The 16,565-nt window shown below is 50.7% G+C and overlaps 5 protein-coding genes across 7 annotated transcripts; 3 read left to right on the top strand and 2 right to left on the bottom strand.

The window, feature by feature from the left end:
• Positions 1-3,106: 3,106 nt before the first annotated feature.
• AAFC00_003547 (uncharacterized protein) lies at positions 3,107-5,540 on the bottom strand (the record flags this gene model as incomplete). The annotated part of the gene is made up of 6 exons (XM_069343036.1): positions 3,107-3,955; positions 4,006-4,201; positions 4,252-4,415; positions 4,471-4,776; positions 4,826-4,998; positions 5,054-5,540. 6 exons carry the CDS (start codon positions 5,538-5,540, stop codon positions 3,107-3,109), a joined length of 2,175 nt encoding a protein of 724 aa, XP_069200850.1.
• A 2,323-nt stretch (positions 5,541-7,863) lies between these two features.
• On the top strand, positions 7,864-8,640 carry AAFC00_003546 (uncharacterized protein; the record flags this gene model as incomplete). The annotated part of the gene is made up of 2 exons (XM_069343035.1): positions 7,864-8,437; positions 8,498-8,640. The coding sequence occupies 2 exons, from the start codon at positions 7,864-7,866 to the stop codon at positions 8,638-8,640; spliced, it is 717 nt and encodes a 238-aa protein (XP_069200849.1).
• A 1,124-nt stretch (positions 8,641-9,764) lies between these two features.
• AAFC00_003545 (uncharacterized protein) lies at positions 9,765-11,835 on the top strand (the record flags this gene model as incomplete). Of its 3 annotated transcripts, XM_069343032.1 has the most annotated exons (8): positions 9,765-9,800; positions 10,126-10,444; positions 10,503-10,576; positions 10,640-10,724; positions 10,785-10,991; positions 11,049-11,309; positions 11,474-11,566; positions 11,627-11,835. In XM_069343032.1, the coding sequence occupies 8 exons, from the start codon at positions 9,765-9,767 to the stop codon at positions 11,833-11,835; spliced, it is 1,284 nt and encodes a 427-aa protein (XP_069200847.1). The 3 variants fall into 3 exon arrangements, with proteins under 3 accessions (XP_069200847.1, XP_069200846.1, XP_069200848.1); XM_069343033.1 differs by lacking the exon at positions 11,474-11,566; XM_069343034.1 differs by having other exon boundaries at positions 11,474-11,835.
• Positions 11,836-13,306: 1,471 nt separating this feature from the next.
• Positions 13,307-14,788, top strand: AAFC00_003544 (uncharacterized protein; the record flags this gene model as incomplete). Its single annotated transcript, XM_069343031.1, has 4 exons — positions 13,307-13,716; positions 13,770-14,120; positions 14,200-14,563; positions 14,621-14,788. 4 exons carry the CDS (start codon positions 13,307-13,309, stop codon positions 14,786-14,788), a joined length of 1,293 nt encoding a protein of 430 aa, XP_069200845.1.
• A 674-nt stretch (positions 14,789-15,462) lies between these two features.
• On the bottom strand, positions 15,463-16,344 carry AAFC00_003543 (uncharacterized protein; the record flags this gene model as incomplete). The annotated part of the gene is made up of 5 exons (XM_069343030.1): positions 15,463-15,473; positions 15,550-15,661; positions 15,748-16,044; positions 16,163-16,215; positions 16,293-16,344. 5 exons carry the CDS (start codon positions 16,342-16,344, stop codon positions 15,463-15,465), a joined length of 525 nt encoding a protein of 174 aa, XP_069200844.1.
• Between the last annotated feature and the right edge of the window lie 221 nt (positions 16,345-16,565).

Below are 16,565 nucleotides of genomic sequence, written 5' to 3'. Positions count from 1 at the left end.
GCAATCTAGGCCTGTTTGGTCTATATGTCCTTTCGCAAGATTCATAATCCAAACAGACCTACCTACTTTCTCATTGAGTCCATGCTTCTTCGAACAGCCATCACTTTCTTGCTTAAGCGAAGAAGGGGTGGGGATTAATTGTCGTCTTTATCTGTTCATCTGTCTCTGTCCCGCTATCTGACCGACTGTCTGGCTGGATGGAGTGGGCTGGCTGGGCTGGACTGGGACCGAGTTCACTATTATGCACTGTGCAAGCATGGATGTAGATGCATGCACGCATGCATGCATGCGTGCGTGCGTGAGTGCATGACTCGGTGTAGATCGGATCGACTGTTCGAGCATATGCATGACTCGAGGACGGCTTGCCGGCCAGCCAGGCAGTCAGGCAGTCGGCCAGCAAGCGAGATTATGAGTAGACGCCTAGGCTCTAATCGTGATCTCTGCATACCTACCTACCTAGTATCTGTCTCCCAAAATAACGTAGCTGTCTCGTCGGGCTCCGTCTAGGTGCGAGGTAGTGCTGTGAAGTTTAATGTAACGCGGGAGGCCCAATGCAGAATAAGTGAATTTGGCCAACAGGACAAAAGATACCTTCACTTTGCTTCATGGCATGGCGAACGAAGTTTCGTTTGGGTGCACTTGTTGTAAAGGCAGAAGCAGGAGCAGTATTAGGAAGGAGGAGTAGTAGGCAAGCGATGACAGCGCCACTTTCATCGTGCAGTCATTGACCTGGTGTTGCAATTTATCAGTGCTACCTGTGAATCTGTCGTCGTGTTTTCAATTTAGAACTGTCAGTCAGTCATTCACTTGATCCGGCAACAAGGCAAGCAGGTAAGCAGGAAGATAAGCGAGCAGGCAGACAAGCGAGCTCAAGCGCAAGAGCCCAATCTTTTTGCCCCTACGCTACTGTACTGTACTTTGTGCAATCAACTCGCTGTGACGCCGCTCCTCTGCGGGGCACTCAACGAGAAGATTGACTTGGAAGGGGAACATAAAGCCTTGGTTGCATGCTGCATCCCCGGTATTGTTCTGAACATGATCCTGTAATGGGAAGGATGCATACGGCGATGCTGTTTGCCATCTAGAGTAAGGCTGGGCGTACTTTCTGAGTGCTGTGTCTAGTGTACAGTGAGTGCATTTACACGATAGATGTGATGCAGCATGGATGGGCGCAAGTGTCCACGAGCAGAAGTTCGTGTGATGCCTGATGTGATCTGACACTTTTGTACTCCCTCGTCTGGGATATTCCGGAATCCTACTCCGGAGGCTTGGAAGTAGACATGATTGGATACGAGGCCGAGTCTTGCGTCTTGCTTATGCTTGTACTGTTTGATGCTTGCACTGTTTGTCATGGTGATACTGCAAATATACCAACGGAGATAAAACATCAACGAATATGCTCCGTGTCTTACTCGTAGACAGTTTGTACGTAGCCGGGTCTCACAATGTTTGCCTCGTGGTAAGGACACCGCAGGAAGCGCTGGAACGCCACAGCTTCTCTACACGCCTTACTGCAGCGTCGTTCATGTGGCTCGGTACTGTACAGTACATGCTGTGCTCTCGTCGATGGCGTTCACTCCGGTTGGTGGGCACGCCTCATGTTGAGCGACGATGCAGTGCGTCTCAAGCGGATAGTGAGCCGTGGGCCATGCGTCTGAAAATAAAGCCTGTACGATATCCGGAGTGTGGCACAGAACCAGCGCGGACCAAATTCCACAGTTGCACACACAAGTACCTAGAGTGAACGCTGTGCTGTTTGTACCTTCCCTTGCAAGGTTTTACGAGATGGCGTGTGCATAAGCTTTTCGAACCAAAAGCGATCGTCCTCAAGATGCCGTTCCCAGGGGTGGGGTTCTGTAGTCCCACACGGCAAGCAGGTGTATCTGCACATACAGTACACTCGCACTACTGCTGTACACTCGCACTACTGCTGTACAAACGCTGTGGATGCGTGGAAATAATTTCTTGTTTTTGAGCGGCGGCTCGAGCCGAGCCAGTGAAACTGCCGACGGGCGACTAGCGGCTCCTTGCACTTGTCAAAGGCTGACTGCCGCCGCTTGTCAAGACGTCAGCTGGTAATTAAGTCGGCTTGCTTCCGTCGATGGCTTCTTCGTATTCCTGGTCTGTTACTGCCATTGAAGCCCCAAGGTAACTGATGTGTCAAGGCCGGATCCTTCAACCTCTAAAGGAAATGAAAGGCCCTTTTTCTTTCTCGTCTGTACAAGTACTTGCCACCGCAGACTCCGAGCCCGACCCACTAAAGTCCGACCGGATCGCAATGGCGACATGACCTGATCCTTTCGCTCGTACGCTACAGTATGTATGTGGTAAGTAAATGCTGCACCGGAGTCATGCTCTTTCTCGCCGGTGACATTCTTCTTCCCGGTCGAGTATTGGCTGAGGTGGCCTCGAGTCAAAGATCGACGCGCCACTCTGGTTGGAAGCCGCGATGAATCTTCGCGTTGCGGCCTTATTGCATATAGCAGCTGTCTCGCCGTACGGGGACGCCTACCCTTCTTCAAGATGGAGAAATATGAGGCAATTGGTCTATACAGCTTGGCACGAAACTTCAGATCTCACAAGCATTCTTGTTCAGAGTACATGCCGGATACGTCTTACCGCTTAGCAGTAGTATGGCCTTCTCAGTGGATAGAATATGCATACAGAATAGCAACGGGTTCTGTACCTCGTGTTTTGCCTAGACTTAGCTAAATCTCCCTGTCATCAGCGCGTAGGATGGTGCCTCTTGTGGCACAGAAGCGTGCGGGACTAAGGCACGCAGTGTAAGGTGAGGGGCGCTCTAGCCTTGTGTATCAAGTCAAATAACGCTTTTAGCTTTGCGTAGCATGTACGCGAAGTTCAATCGACATTATTTACAGTCCTTTGTTGCACAGGTGTACAAATAGACCTCGCTCGGCTCACAATTTCGCAACAGCCTTAAACCAGGGCTTAGGAACTCCGTTCTCGGCTATATGATCTGCAGGAAGACGTACAAGTAAAGACTTAGCAGGCGAGACCCCGACGGTCTGCCGAACGAATGAAACAGGGTGATGGATGCCCTTTACAGTATCCGCCCTTGATCCACACCAACCGCGGTATGCGAAACTTAAGCGCGTCTATCACTGTCATGGCTAGGGCCTCTACCGACCATCGATCGGACACCTGGAGCTGCAAAAGCCTGCTCGTTCGCTTCGTTATCATGAGTGTGCTTGACACTGGAGCCGACAAGGTTCTCTTCGTCCTCCACGACAGTTGAATTGGAAGCAGCCACATATCTATGATAAAGCTCCGTGCTTGCCTCAATATGGGGGAATCCATTGTCTTCCGAAGCATCAACTCTGATACCACTGAATACCATGTCTTGCTCTGTATGGCCGAAGCTAAACGACGTGGAAGATGTCTCATTTGCCAAGTAAGTGGCGCTCCCGTTCTGGGTAGTGGTCAGACTAGCCCCCTGGAAGGACAGAACACGGGATGTGTATCCTCGGACTGGAACAAAAGACTCGAGTCCCGTAGGAAAAACGGATTGTCCAACGGTTTTCACCGTCTTCCCTCGGTTCAGATCAGCTGTGATGGTGAAGTTGTCTTCAATGTAGCCATATGCGGTATATGCCCATAGAGGATATTCGATATTCCTCGCGTATCCGCTCGACGAGACATCGTAACCTAGTGTGTTTTGGCTGTTCGTCTGGACATTTCCAGCATCGGTCAAATTTCCATCGTTCGAAAAAGAAAGCGACTGGTGCCACGTCGCATGGGTATCGCCCTGCGACGTGCGAATGGTGGACGCCAAGGCGAACTCTCTTTGAGCAGTGACGTGGTATGCGAGTGTCTCGTTGGTTCCGTTTGGTCCCTGGCCAACGACCGAAGACATATGAAAGCTGGGTGGAGGCATAGTCCTGATAGGAGCTTGACCAGTAGTAACATGATCTTCTGCGTCAAGCCAAACAAACACCTTACTTGCCCATTAGCAAGATTCTCACAGTTCGGCACTGTCAGTCTCACCTTTCCGGTCACGAGCCAGTAGCTCTCTGTAGTCTCCGAGAGGACAACCGTACCATTTCCAGCCTCACTTAAGCCAGAAATTCGAATGGTGAAATTGTGGCTATTGCCGTCGCAGAGTATGCCCAGCCAGGGAGTGATGTCGATCTCATCTTCGTGCAGGTCGAAGGCATCGATTCCGACTATAGGCCGCCAAAGCCTAAAGATGTCAGTACGCTGCTCACGTTGCATCCATCCGGTTGCACTGACCCTGGAACAACACCGCCGGTGAAGATGATCGGAAAAGGCCAGACCACACCAGCAAGCAGGCCATCTATATAAAGTTGAACCTCTCGGAAGGGACTGTAGCCATACAGAGCACCAGTCTGCGGGAACGAAGCAGTGTTGGTTGAGGGAACGTTGCTCCACCAGAACTGAAGTTCGTTAGTGGATGAAAAGTTCTCATTAATGTGTGAGAGAGAGGCAAACCTCTTCGTTACTTTGGCCCGTCGCTGCCACAGTAAGAACGGCCCGAAGAGTGTTGCGGGGTAAGCTCAGATTACTGGAGGCAATATCAGACGGAACAGTAAACACGCTAGCGGCATCATTGGCTGATTGTTCTGCTGAAATCGGAAGAATTAGATCTGCAAGGTTGACTGAGTCTGAAGACGCGGTGAAATAAATTGCGGTCAGAGTAACGTTAAACGATGCTGTATAAGTGGAGTCGACTATGTTTCCAAGATCGAAGATGATTTTCTGTTGCTCCCGAAAAAGAGATGAGTACGATGTCATATCCTTACGAAGTGTCAGCATGTGGCTCAACATAACAGGCATTCGATACTACCTTTAGGTACACCCATTCGATCCCCGTGGCTGTGGGTTCGGCGGTACTTGTTCTGAAGACCTCAATATCACCAAAGTAGACAATTCCCAAGCGATCGAATTGCCGGCCAGCCGACGTGACACTCAAGTTCCAAGTCACGCGGTTGAAGTTGCAGCTCGGAGGGTTGTACGCGCCTATGCTCATCAGTCTATAATTCGAGCATAGTGAGTACTGCAGCTTCTATCATACCCACATGCGGCGACCCATACGAGTAGGCAAATGAATGCACGAGCAGAGTCTCACGGCAAGAGCCATTTGTTTGTGGCTCTAGTTCAACGCTGCCGTTTGTAGTACCATCAGTAAGTTCGAGAGCTCCATCGTTACCAACAACAAGAACTGGTGGTGAGACTTGAAAAACATCCAGCAAAGGTGCCACGACATCTAGGCTGCGTCTAGTCCATATGGGCGACGCTCCGTCGGCACCATCTGCAGGAACAGATTCGGAGCACGACCAAGGTGACCAGACAGGGAACGATGTACGCAAGACCCAGAATAGACACACAATAGCGGATGCAATCAAAGCTACCGTGATACGTTGAGAGCCGAATCCACGTTTATTGGCTCGATTGTGATTAGGTGGGTCGGTCACACGAGCGGCATTGAGCATGCCAGGCGCCTTGCCCCCATCACTTAGACGCGTAGCTACCTGGGCGTCCCCAGGCTGATATGTGCGCATACTGATATCCGGTTCAAAGAAGGCGGACCTGTCTGTGCATGATTGTCAGTCGGTGGCAGAATGTCTCTCAACCATCATGACCGATTTTCTCCGAGAAGCACAGCAATTAGACATTGGCTCTTTCTCTACTCTTCATAGTTTCTCCAGTAGCGGGCTATAGCTTTCTCCGCCAGGTCAGATCCGGCAAAGCGCACCATGAAGAAATTGAAGATGGCAAATTCGTCCTTGGTAAGGATGTAGTTGTCTGGCTCTCTTTGTATACAGGCCCAGAGTTGCTGAAGTCTTTCTTCCAAGTAGTCCGAGATCGTCGGATCAAGGTCACCCTCAGTATTGCGAGCTATGTCGAGAGCGCGTTGGGCGTCCAATGGCCCCACTTCGCCAGGTTGCTCCACCCCCATGTTTACGGATGAATATGAGGGATGGAAGATGTAGTGTTCTGAGGGTGTAGGACAGTCTCCAAGTGAATTGTGAAATGCAAGATCGTCTGGAGGAAATAACATTTGGGAGAAGTCTGAAACACAGGGAACTCACGGCCTACGAGATGGAGCTTCGCTCGTTTATATATTTCAAGATGCACGTGGTACCACGGATGATCTAGGGGTAGCGACTGTACCACGATCTTAGCCCGCCACGAGCTACGGACACAAGTCGAAGCTTTTCGAGGCGGCGATGTCGGTAGTGCACACAGTGACACTCGGGATTTTGTGAGTGCCTGATGTTCCGGATAGCAGAGCACCAAAGGTTTCTGATGACCAAACAGGTAAATGCAAGCCGTAACTTGCAGAAGGGCACAGAAAAAAGCACTAGGTAGGCTGTCAAGGACTACTCGTGGCACTGAGGCTGGGTGTCAAGCAGAATGACATGCCGTCGCACAACAGGTAGATATGCATGCCAGACTGCCATACGCAAATCATAAGGTCCTGCCATAATAGTCTAGGTGGGTCCATGCAATCTAAGTCTCGAAGTTGTCGTACAGGTAGGTGCATGGCACCTGCTTGAATAGACGCAGCGTTTAGCGCCAACTCATGCGCCATAGTCGTCAACTGCCATTGTGATGTCCAGACTGAGCGAGAAGCTAGCAGGTCAGTGAAACCTTCACTGCACGACATGCGAACATATGCGTGTGGTGAGCGCCAATGGGCCCTTCCATGAGCATGACAGCAGTATAGTGGACCTTGTGAGTTATGAAATCTCAAGAACCTGGCCTCGACAAGGTTGTGTATGGCGATAGCGAAACCAAGGCCAGCAGTACAGCAACCATGATGCATTGGCTCGGCACGCTTCCGCAGAAACTCTATTCGAGATGGCACTGCGAAACTCCCACGCTTTTCCAATCTGCATGCGGTATCGATACACGATGGGCCCTGACAGGTAACCTGACTCATGTTGCCTCTGACAAGGGATCTGGTTGGCTCTTGGACCTGTCCCGACTATCGCCGTCGGAATATGTAGATCTCCTCCGTTGCACGACCTTCTACTATTGTACAAGCATATTGATATTCTGATAGTGTAGCGGGCATGTTTACTGATAGCAGAAGATGAGCAAACGTTCTGTATAGATTAAGACAAGCTGAATGAGATTGTCTTCAAGGTTGCTGCCAGATAAGACTGTACACGTAGTCCGCGGTTTGAAATAGCGATGTATGATATCGCGCTCCTTGACACAATTGCGTTTATGTGATAGTCATGGGAGCAGTCTATACGAACATGGACGGATAAAGAATCCACAAGTCCGTCGATCGTGCTTCATAATCGAGTTGTTGATCGTCAACTCCGGAACTCCATATTGAGTATCCCACACGAGCATTGTACATCTGAGATAGCTGGGATGGATATTGAGTAATTAAACATCATAAGGTATGCACTTAGGCTGCTCGCGTAGCAGAGCATCAACGCTCCACACAGCCTATTTAATCATTATGTAAGGTGCCGTTGTCTATATAGTGGGAATGAGAACTTGCAACAATAACAACTTCCAGATCATGTCTCGGCGGATTGATACTTCGTAAGCACAAGTACCTTACCTTATGGAGCGCAACCACTCTATTGCAGGATGAGCCGCAGCCTCAGGATGTCGGACTCTACAAGGGGAAGCCAGTCATAAAGTCCGCTATTCCCGGCTGGAAGAGCGGAGAGAAAGCCTAAGAGGACTTGGCATTATTCTCAATCGTATCACCAACACGTAAGTAAGGCCACAAGATAATTGAGGTAGGTATCCGAAGCTGTATTACTCTCTTTGTCCTGCTGGCGTAGCCACTCAGCTTACAAAACCTAGAGCAGTATCTAACAGAGCAAAGCAATTGTTGGCAGTTAAACAAATCACATGGAGTTCTTGAGGCCTTTGCAGCAGCGCTTCGGCATTTTGTCTGGCCGACAGGCACTCGCGCCCGGCACCTTTCGCTACAAGAGTTGGAACACTATACAGAGATGGAAGATTGCACAAGAGGTGGGTTCGTACCGTACGAATCACACGCAATCAGCAACCAACTTCTTTTCACGGGTAAAATGGACCCCTGGCAAGCGAGGAGTCCGATGGCAGAGCTCTAAGCCATCACCAAATCCCACGGAACATCTGGGAAGTCCAGAGCCTTCGTCACTGTCGGCGCGCATGAAGAAACTCTCAAGAGAATATGGCTGGTCCGCACTAGGAGTATACCTGGGCCTTTCCGCGCTTGATTTCCCGCTCTGTTTCTTGGCCGTGAGGTGGCTCGGCACGGACAGGATAGGCCACTGGGAGCATGTGGTACTGGAGACTTTCTGGAAAGGAGTCGAAAGCGTGTACCCGGACGCTCGTTCAAAGATACTAGGAAAGCCGAGCGAAGGCGAGACCGAGCTTAGCAGAGAAGGAGCAGAATTGAACAGCGAGGGAGCAGGAGCAGCCAAAACTGGTTCCGCAGGTAAGTGTACGTGCAGTGAGTTAAGTTTGGCAGAGTAGCTGACCACTCTTCGCCTTCCAGCAATATGGACTCAGCTTGCTCTTGCATACGCTCTACACAAATCACTCATCTTCATTCGCGTTCCCCTAACAGCCGGCCTCACGCCAAAGGTGGTCAAGACACTGAGGAGCTGGGGTTGGAATATTGGCAAGCGAAGGCACTGAATGAACGCGGCGCAGCCTATAGTGCTGGGACATCAGGCTGCCGGGTCGAGGAATGTGCTGCAAAAAGTTCTGTACAATAAGGGTTGCGGCCTTGTCTGACTATGTAACGATATAGAGATGTATTCTTGTGCAACACCATGCGTTGACCATGAGCTCAAATGATCCCTCCGATTGTAATCGCTCTGTTCGCGGATTCCGCATTGATGGCATACTAGCAAAGACCGAACTTATACAAGAACAAAAAGGGATAAAGTACAATGATATCAAAGTGCAGTGCTTCTACTGCTGCGACTGGACAAGTGCAGGAATGCAACTATCCTACCTGGATGGAGAAGCCGTGCAGGAAAATACTTAGATTACTATGCTATGCACTGTACATAAGAATAAAGACGAAATACGAGGACAAGCTATGGTAGCTGTACGGTAGGTACTGTGTACGGTAATGTTGTCAGTAAGGTGATGCCATCCAGCCAGTGCGTCGTCTACCTTGTGATGATGATGATGAAATGCAAGCAACTTGAAGCCAGTGCCAGCGGTGACAACCTAAGCCAAGCAATGTCGCCTCGCACGTCATCCTCCCTCCTTTCTCGCTGTCTTTCTTGCACATTGCGCCCCCCTCCCCTCCTCAACGTGGGTTTTGCGTGGAACAGTCCAGCCCACAGCACGCGAGCTTCTCTGCAACAGTATTGTGGTAACGCACAGCCCGATCCAACATCCCGTCTATCAAGCAGAACATTATCATCATTTGCCCGTGTCAGATATACAGGTACAGGTCAATTTTTTTTTTCATTCTCACACACAAAGTAAGACAAGATCCGTGTTTGCCTATTGATTACAGGTATCTGAACACGCGCCCAGAGCACACAAAGCAGAGAGAACGGCCGTGACTGTGTCCGCATTTACCCTTTATTATTGTTGATTCTCATCAGTCTAGAGTCAACGTAGCCCCGCCCTAGACTTTGCCTTACTGCTTCTGGCCGTCGGAGCAAGATCGCTTCTCCACAAAGCAAGAGAGCACCGCACATCTGACTCTGCCTCTTCTTCAGTCACTATCGAACCGAGTCTCTGCCACGCTTTCTCGGAGTCGTAAATCTTTACAACTCCCTCCGAATCCATCATCAAGCATGGGTCAGACTCTCTCCGAGCCCGTTGTGGACAAGGTATGACTCTTCTGCACTCTCGTCCCTTTCCCGCCTCGCTTCCCGCCAGAGACTGCCTCTTCCAATCAATCATCTGTGTCCTTCATCCCACTTCAGGATGCATTGCAATCTTGGCGTTCGGTACATCGCTGTCGAGTGCTGCTGCACAATCAAATACACCGTGGCGATGGACTTGTGTGCTTGATTGCAACCTCTGCGCAAGGCTTTCGCGTTTGTTGTCCTTGCTTGGAAGCCTTGAGGCCATCACCGCTACCCGCCCCCACCGTCGCTCTCGCAACCTGCGATCCGCATCGCTTGGGCATCTGCTAACTGCGTGCGCTTACAGCATTCCGAAAATGGCCAAGATGACCGCATCATCTACGGTATCTCCAGCATGCAGGGATGGAGAATAAGCATGGAGGATGCGCATTCATGCGTGCTCGATCTACAACCACTCCAGGGCGATGAAGAGTTGAAGCCTGTCGATTCCGATCTCCGGATCAGCTATTTTGGTGTTTATGATGGCCATGGAGGCGATAAGGTCGCTTTGTACACTGGCGAACATCTTCACAACATCATCGCCAAGCAAGAGGCTTTCAAGAGCGCGAATTTTGAGCAGGCCCTGAAGGACGGCTTCCTCGCCATCGATAGATCAATCCTGAGTGGTCCGTCCAGAATACCATCCTACGAGCCTGTCTTTATGCTGATCCACCACGAACACAGACCCCAAGTATGAGGAGGAAGTCTCAGGTTGCACAGCCACCGTCGGTATCGTTACCAAGGACAAAATCTACGTTGTATGCAGCCACCGGCCCTTCGCCTATGTCACTTGTACGATGCTTGAGTGCTAACCCTGTCAGGCCAACGCCGGAGATTCAAGAACTGTCCTGGGTGTCAAGGGAAGAGCGAAACCTCTGTCTTTCGACCACAAGCCTCAAAACGAAGGCAAGTCCCACCGTCACATCGGGCGGCTTGAACTGGATCACTGACTCATCTATGCTACAGGCGAGAAAGCCAGAATATGCGCTGCCGGCGGCTTCGTTGACTTTGGCCGTGTCAACGGCAACCTGGCCTTGTCCAGAGCCATCGGAGATTTCGAGTTCAAGAAGAGCGCCGATCTGCCGCCTGAGCAGCAGATTGTGACTGCCTTCCCCGACGTGACTGTTCACGATCAGACTGACGACGACGAGTTCATCGTCCTTGCCTGTGATGGTATGTTTCTTTCCTTGCTATAACGTGGTCGAGCAGTCACTGACTGGCCCTGTCTAGGTATCTGGGATTGCCAGTCTTCGCAAGCCGTTGTGGAATTTGTGCGCCGAGGTATCGCTTCAAAGCAAGAGCTCTCTGCCATTTGCGAGAACATGATGGACAACTGCCTGGCTTCTAACAGCGAGACGGGCGGTGTTGGTTGTGACAACATGACCATCACCATTGTTGGACTGTTGCATGGCAAAACAAAGGACGAGTGGTATCAGATGATTGCGGACCGCGTCGCTCAAGGTGATGGTCCCTGCGCACCACCCGAATATGGTCAGTCTTGATTCTCCTCCTGTAATATGCCTTCTTTCCCTCGTCGATAGCCGCTATGGATTTGATACCCCTCTATGGACGCGACCGTGTGTTGTGTGTCTCCTTCTTGTATCCCACTCACAGGCAATGCGGTGACGGTCATGTGTCTGACGTAGCCTGTACAGCCGAATTCAGAGGACCCGGAATTCACCATCGATTTGATGACAGCCCAGATGATTACGAGATGGACCTAGACCAACGCACTCGCATGATTGGTGGTAGGGGAGGATCCATCATCCTCCTCCGGGATGGTACTGAGGTTCTGACAGAATCCGCAGATAATGATAACGACGCCGATATGTTCGACCAGTCTTCGGACGAAGAGAAGGACCTCGAGAGCCAGGTCAAGAAGGGCCAAAGTGCCAGAGAGGAGACCCCTGGACCAAGCAAGGAGACGGAGGGCGAGAAGGCTTCTGCACCTCAGACTGGTGCGGCGCAGGCCGGAGATGATCCAAAACTAAAAGCCGTTGCCGACAACAAGGCTTAAATGGGCCTTCGACAGTGAAGGAGTCGACGTACCGGTCACGAAGTTGAATCATGACGGATAACGGAGAGACGACGATGATCAAGCCCTTCTCAGACCTTGCTAGATAATCATAGCCCGTACGACACGATGCAGCCTTTCTTTTATGTTCGATTTCGCAAACGAGGAAGAAATCAAACAGATACCCACATAGCAGGGCAGAAAAACAACAGAAGTCAGGATAGCGGGCGGCCATGACAACGGGAATGAGAACCCCGATGTGAGAGCACGATGATTTCTTTTGTTTTCAATGCTGCGGAAGCTGGTTTTCGTTCTCATATCTCGCCTGTTGTTGTACAATCACCGATATGCTTGGGTCGAGATGACAGTTCTGAATGAATGAAAAGCCATTGGCTGAATCACACAAGGTGAACGGAGACCGACATGAGCACGTAGACTATGTTGCCAGAGGACCTATGTGAGGGGTCAAGCGGAAAATAGTATACTGTACCTCTCTCCCGGAGGTAATGTATCCACAACACCGAGCACACATTTTATAGAGCTCCCACATGTCTACATCGTTCCGTAGATGGTCGATAGGTAGTAGTGGGTTGCTGTCCTCGAAGTGTATGTCCTGTCCACCAAAGGCGATATATGCCTTGACATTATGGCTGATACTGTATCTCTACAATGTGATCTAGACAACCAAGTCTGACAGGATCTACTGGACCGGGAAATAAGGTTGTGAGATCTACCTGCACAGGTACAAGTAGCACTGGTAGAAGTACTGTCCCTCTAGACGGGTACCTGAGATTGGGGGATGAGAACAGGTTCTCGAGCTCACCCCGAGGTGCACGGGAACTGTACGGTGCGTCAAGCCAAGCAAAGCTGGACAACCGACAGGGCTTCTTCCAGAGTGAGCTCAGTGTGAAGCAGAGGGCAAAGGTGAGGTGGGAGCACAAAAGCACGTGCAAGGCACAAATCAAGCACAAAAACTCGAGTAATGCGGCTCAGGCCCCATAAAATTTGCGACATGTTCCGGTTTCTTGGCTGGGCCCTCGTCTCATGACGCCCTTGCGGAGCGGTGCAAGTCAACACAACTTCCCAGCCTGTTCGTGTCCATTTTGACCTTGGCCTTGCGGTCTGTAACCTTGACGCGACCTGCAATTACGCTCCTCCCTACATTACCTTGCACCTTCCTTCTCCTGCATTGGAATAAGACGTGTCACAACACACATTTATTCTTTCCCATCCACGTAAAATATATAGAGGTTGCCCAGTGGACATCTTCTCCGTCTCCACATTTGCTCAAGACGATATTCAATTGCATCCGCCAATCGACTCATTTGTCTTTCGATGGAATCATAACAGTTCTGCCTCCTACTTCTTGCTCTTTGATTGACCCTCATACTTCTGTTCTGCAACCCCCAAACGCAACTCTTGTCATCACGACTTCTCAACACTTTTTCACATCCACGGATAGGCGATTGTAAGGATGCCAGCTAAGCGCAAGAGAGCCTCTACCTTGACGTCACAAGCCAACGATGATTCGACAGCGCAAGTGCCCGCGCCCCAGGATGTTTCTGGTGAAAAGACTGTAGACAGTGTGCCTGACGACTCCCTGAAGTCTGTAGAGGATCAATCGACCAAAGACGACCCCCCTGCAAAGCGTACGCGATCGACTCGGAGCGAGCAGCAGAGTTCATCAGAGGACAAGACAGATGATGACCAGGAGTTCCAGTCTTCAGATGACGGCGGTGAGAATGGCGAGGCGGGCAAGATGAGAATGGATGCGCCTCCTAAAGCTGGTCTGATTGATCCCGTCGGATATCATACCAACCCCCCACCCGAGGGCAGACCGGTGAGGGTATATGCTGACGGTGTCTTCGATCTTTTCCATCTCGGGTATGTTACTTGTCTTGCTACATTGATTATCCAGGATTGCTAAACCTGTACAGTCACATGCGACAGCTCGAGCAGGCCAAGACTGCCTTTCCCAACACCTATCTGATTGTCGGTGTCACTGGTGACAAGGAAACCCACCGAAGAAAAGGACTTACCGTGCTCAGCGGCAAAGAGCGAGCGGAGACTGTCCGACACTGCAAATGGGTTGATGAAGTCGTGGAAGATTGCCCGTGGGTTGTCGGTGTTGATTTCTTGGAAAGCCACCAGATTGACTACGTCGCTCACGATGATATTCCCTACGGCGCCGATGAAGGCGACGACATCTACAAACCTGTCAAGGAGAAGGGCATGTTCCTTGTCACCCAGAGAACTGAGGGCGTGAGTACGACTGGAATCATCACAAAGTAAGTCTTGCTCTCCACTGTCGGATAGCATACGCAGCGAAATGTGTTTGCTCTTTCTGTAACTGACTGCCGTTTCTAGGATCGTACGTGACTACGAGGCATATGTCGCGCGCCAACTCAAACGTGGTACATCTCGTCAAGAACTCAACATCTCCTGGCTGAAGAAAAACGAGCTGGACATCAAGCGTCATGTAGCCGAACTTCGAGACTCGATCAAGACAAACTGGACCACTACTGGACAAGAGCTCGGAAAAGAGTTGCGCCAGTTCTGGCAGCCGAGTAGACAAGGCAGTCCCGCCAGGGGTGCATTCGAGACGCCAAAGAGTCGTCTCAGTCATCTCGAAGTCCCAGGTAGCGCGCGCTCCAGTATCGATGGCGGCGGAAGAAACAGCGACTTTGCTGCTGGCTATGCGATGGGGCTAGTCGGTGGTGTGCGCAGTTGGGTATGCACAAATCAACTTTCAGGACTTTATGCGACCGCTAACCATTCACTTTTACAGATGCAGCGCACTCGTCGCAACCTCGACAGTGTGCCTCAAAGTCCAGCTAGCGAGGACGACAGTCCATTCGGAAAGAGCCCCACTTACTCTGGCAGAGGTAGGACTGGCAAGAACGTACAGGATGAGGTGAATGCGCAGTTCACGGATGAGATGGTGACGAAAAAGTAATCATGGTGGCAGTGCCGCGGGCTATTGAACTAACACCGTCTGACCAGACCTCTACCGCCGCAGATCCTTTGTGCATTGTACGTTTGACCTCTCGACTACGAATGAAAAACCTTTGTCTGTACAATCTCAGTTGTGTGAAAGCGTGCCGTTCCTTGCGTAAATCTGATTCATTAAGGGTTGGCTGTGAGATTAATCTCTCTATGTACTAGACCGATGCACATGCAAGTAATCGTAGGGGGCAACCACGCCAAGCCCTAGCCAACAAGTATCCCACACCCTGGTGGACATGGCGCATAAGCATCTTCCAGCAGAGATCTTGGTTCGCCTTTGCTCAACACAGCTTTGGACTTGGTGATGGTCGTTCTCTCGTTCGTGGCCTTGGCTAAAAGCAGAGAATGCTTGCATAAGAGTATAGCATGCTTTCGACAATGCAAGGTTCCTTGTCATTCGTGCAAACAAGAAGAAGCTCGGCTGCAGACACGAGCAAACAGGAAAGAGGGCCTCGCTCTCCTAGATTACTCCTCTCTACCCAGGCATTCAAGAAGATGATGTGATGCTAACCCCAGTATGTTCTAAGAGAAAAAGGCTGTTGATCCACAACAGGCGTGCGACATATTTCCTCGGAAACTCCAGACGCCGTGGTATCTCAAGAACAACGACTCCAGGTTTTGAGACTAGAATTGATCTGTATAGGAGACATTCTTGTCAGTATGTGAAGCGGTCGTCGTCGTCGTAGTACCTCGAGCTAAAAGGAAACGTACCGAGTGTCATGCTCATCGACACATCTGTGTTCTCCACCATCTTTGTGAACTCCTCGAAGCTGATCTTGCCGTCGCGGTCGAGATCGGCCTCCATGATGGTCTTGTCGACAATCTGTGTTTTTGCACGCCTGTGTCAGTCGCCGCCAAGTCCCACACGATAGGATGCAAAGTGTCTTCTTTTGCGGGACAATAACCCACCTGTTGCAATTGTTGATCCTTCAGGTTACTGCCGACCATCATCTTGAGGACGATGAAGAGCTCGCCATTGCTAATGTAGCCGTCACGGTCGATGTCGTAGACCTTGAAAGCAAAACGCAGCTTCTCCTCCTTGTTGCCCTTCGAACTGAATGCGCTGAGACCGGAGACGAATTCTTGGAAGTCGACGTCACCACCGCCGTCTTCGTCGAAAATGGCAATCATGCGGGTGGCGAGTGGGTTCGAATTGACTTGCGGTAGGGAGAGAAACTCTTCGCGCTCTATGGTGCCCGAGTTGTCCTGTGGTGGTCGCTCATCGTTAGGGTCAATCTAGTATACACGGCGGGATGATAAGATAAAAGGAGAGGGGAACGAGAGCAGCAGATGGCGAATGTCAGGCAAGTCAGGTTCTCCTTACTTTGTCCAGTTTCATGAATCTCTTCCTTAATCGATCAACCTCCTCGCGGTCGACTTGACACACTGTCAGCATCGATACTCTTCCCCTTGACTTATAGGCGGTTGGGGGGTGCCAATGTGTGGGAGCTTACAGTTGCTGCCCTGCACCAGGTTCTCGAGCATTTGGGAGTTTGCGTTACCCATGTTGATGAGTTCGCTGTAGAGAAAGCCGGAGAGGCGGTAGGTGCTGTGACAATGTATTGTTACTCGAGGCTGAATGTTATCGAAGGAGGAACATGCAGTGTAATCGGTAGGCAGGGTTGGGATGATTATGGTGAAACATGGCAGACCGAGGGCGAATTGTGGGGTTTGAGAGTGGATGGATCAGCCAGAAGCTACAGTAGGTGTTACCTTACAGTACATTC

Source organism: Neodothiora populina (assembly GCF_041146345.1).
Source record: "Neodothiora populina strain CPC 39397 chromosome Unknown canker_contig_16, whole genome shotgun sequence".
NCBI lineage: Eukaryota > Fungi > Ascomycota > Dothideomycetes > Dothideales > Dothioraceae > Neodothiora > Neodothiora populina.
Note: the sequence above shows the minus strand (reverse complement) of the source record. Positions and strands in the feature narration are given on the sequence as shown.